At 54.1% G+C, this 1,988-nt stretch overlaps 1 protein-coding gene across 1 annotated transcript in view; it reads right to left on the bottom strand.

Annotated features, from left to right (window-relative positions):
• DICSQDRAFT_147014 (NAD(P)-binding protein) overlaps positions 1 to 1,241 on the bottom strand; it is a gene marked incomplete at both ends in the record, with an annotated part of 2,305 nt that extends 1,064 nt beyond the window's left edge. The window contains 2 exons of the mRNA XM_007365579.1: positions 431 to 954; positions 1,041 to 1,241. Coding sequence (XP_007365641.1) covers positions 431 to 954; positions 1,041 to 1,241 — 725 coding nt within the window. The remainder of the gene's footprint in view (positions 1 to 430; positions 955 to 1,040) is intronic.
• Between the last annotated feature and the right edge of the window lie 747 nt (positions 1,242 to 1,988).

Raw genomic sequence — 1,988 nt, 5'->3', positions numbered from 1 at the left:
TTGCTATGCAGCATGGTATCTTACAACTCACCTGGACCCCAGCTTCTGTAGTATCACTCTCATACCACCATGTCCGCTAGTACTAGATCACCCACCAGTCAAACTGGCCACTCCCGTATGTAGCGGTGAAAAGAAGGAGGAAAGGTTGGGTGGGCACACTGATGTCGGAAGGAGAGACGTGGCAACGGAGCGTCGAGCGCGCAATGGGATGCGGCTGTGGTGTGAGCGCCCGTACTTAGGGCAGGCTTCAATTGACTTGGGAAAGACGCAGAGATGGTCTCTCTTGCCTTGTACGTGTTCTGAGCATACAGTCCTTGATTTTTGGGCCTGCAGTAAAGTATGTGTGCCTATTATTACCTTCAAGGAACTCATCCAGCGCGCAAATCTCGAGATATAAGACCACCAATGGTCACGGGCGTCATTAGTTGACATTAGCACTAATTTTCTGTGAATTCGCGCGGGGAGTTTTTCCTGATGGAGTGCCTTATTCGAGGGGTTCAAGCCGTCCGGTCCTCCCTCGTGCTCGTGGATGACCGGCCCGAAGACCCAAGGCGGACAGAGCGAGACCAGGTCCCATCCGATCGCGCCCTTCTCCTTGTTCTCTTTCCAGAACTTCCACGCGCTGCGCTCCGCAAGTGTCTTGCTTGCGCAGTACTTAGCGTGCTGAGGAGCCGCGCGACCCTCCCTCTGACAGGTGTCCACATCGTGCTCGTTCCAGTCGTTCTCGTTATATACTCTCGGCCCAGTCGCTGTCGGATCCAAAACGGCGGAGCAAGAGGATATATAGACCACCCGCTGGACCGAGTGCACTTTGGCAGCGGAGCGGAGGACACCGAGGGTACCGTTGACGGCGGGGATAATCTGTTCGTCCGGGTGGTCTGCGTCGAGGCCTACGGGGGAAGCGATGTGAATGACCGCGTCCACGCCTACAGTGGCTGCGTCGAAAGCTCCTTCCTGAGGTTAGAGAACGATAAGGAATGTCAAATCAGTCTCCGGAGCCCTTGACATGCGATGACAGTGAGGTAGAGGCCATAACGTACCTTGGTGATATCCGGGATGATTACGAACTCGAGCTTGTCGCCATATGCGCTAAACACCTTCTCGAGGTAGGATGCCTTGCCTTCGCTACGGACAGGAGCTTTGACAGTGAAGCCCGACTCGAGGAACAATTTCAGCGCCCACGAACCGATGAAGCCGTTGGTTCCAGTCATGAGCACGTTCCCGGTGGAGATGGCTGGCATATCGAGTGAGTTGAAGAGTGTGAGTAAGCTACCCAATAGGTGTGTAGGTCATACATCTGGGGTTCGTTGTCGCTCCTTAAGTATCTTTTTCGTGGCAGGCGTCCAGGATCACGTTTGAGCGTTGCTGCCTGTTATCTCCGAGCGGAGATACTGAACAAAGAGCAGTGGGAGGGGACTGCACTGAGACCTACCATGCATGCGCAATTGAGTATGCACCTAGAACAATGCCATGTACGCCGATCGGTCTTCACGGGCGCACTTCCCGTGGGTTCATTAGGGGTAGTCAAAGATGGCGGTTCGGAGGACGGTTCGTCGAGCGATTCTGCAGCGATTCTGTCAAAGGGAATCGTCCTGGATTCGTGTGGGCACTTTGACCACCCCACGTTTCTACGGGTCGATTCCAGGGCAGATTCTTGAGTCGGTCAGGCCTTCGGGCGTCTGTGATATCAAAATCAGGTAATCCTCGCGTGATGGTTCCTCTCCGTGTGCCGCGTTGCTCTTCCCCCTACTATGCTTCGTTACAGCTCTTGGGACCTCAGAGAAAATATATCCATTTCATCAACAAGACACACGGCGCACTTGATTCCCGGTCTTCGTGCCAGAGCCAGCAGAAGGTTGCCAAGTGAGACGGCCAGACTTTCTGAAAGTAGGGTTTTCGGTCTGATCGGACATTTGAAGGTGGAGGGAATCTGTAGACCGGCAATTCTGATAAAAGTAGAGAAGCGGCAAGCTTGCAGTAGGGCCATG

Source organism: Dichomitus squalens, assembly GCF_000275845.1.
Source record: "Dichomitus squalens LYAD-421 SS1 unplaced genomic scaffold DICSQscaffold_13, whole genome shotgun sequence".
NCBI classification, from domain to species: Eukaryota; Fungi; Basidiomycota; class Agaricomycetes; order Polyporales; family Polyporaceae; genus Dichomitus; species Dichomitus squalens.
Note: the sequence above shows the minus strand (reverse complement) of the source record. Positions and strands in the feature narration are given on the sequence as shown.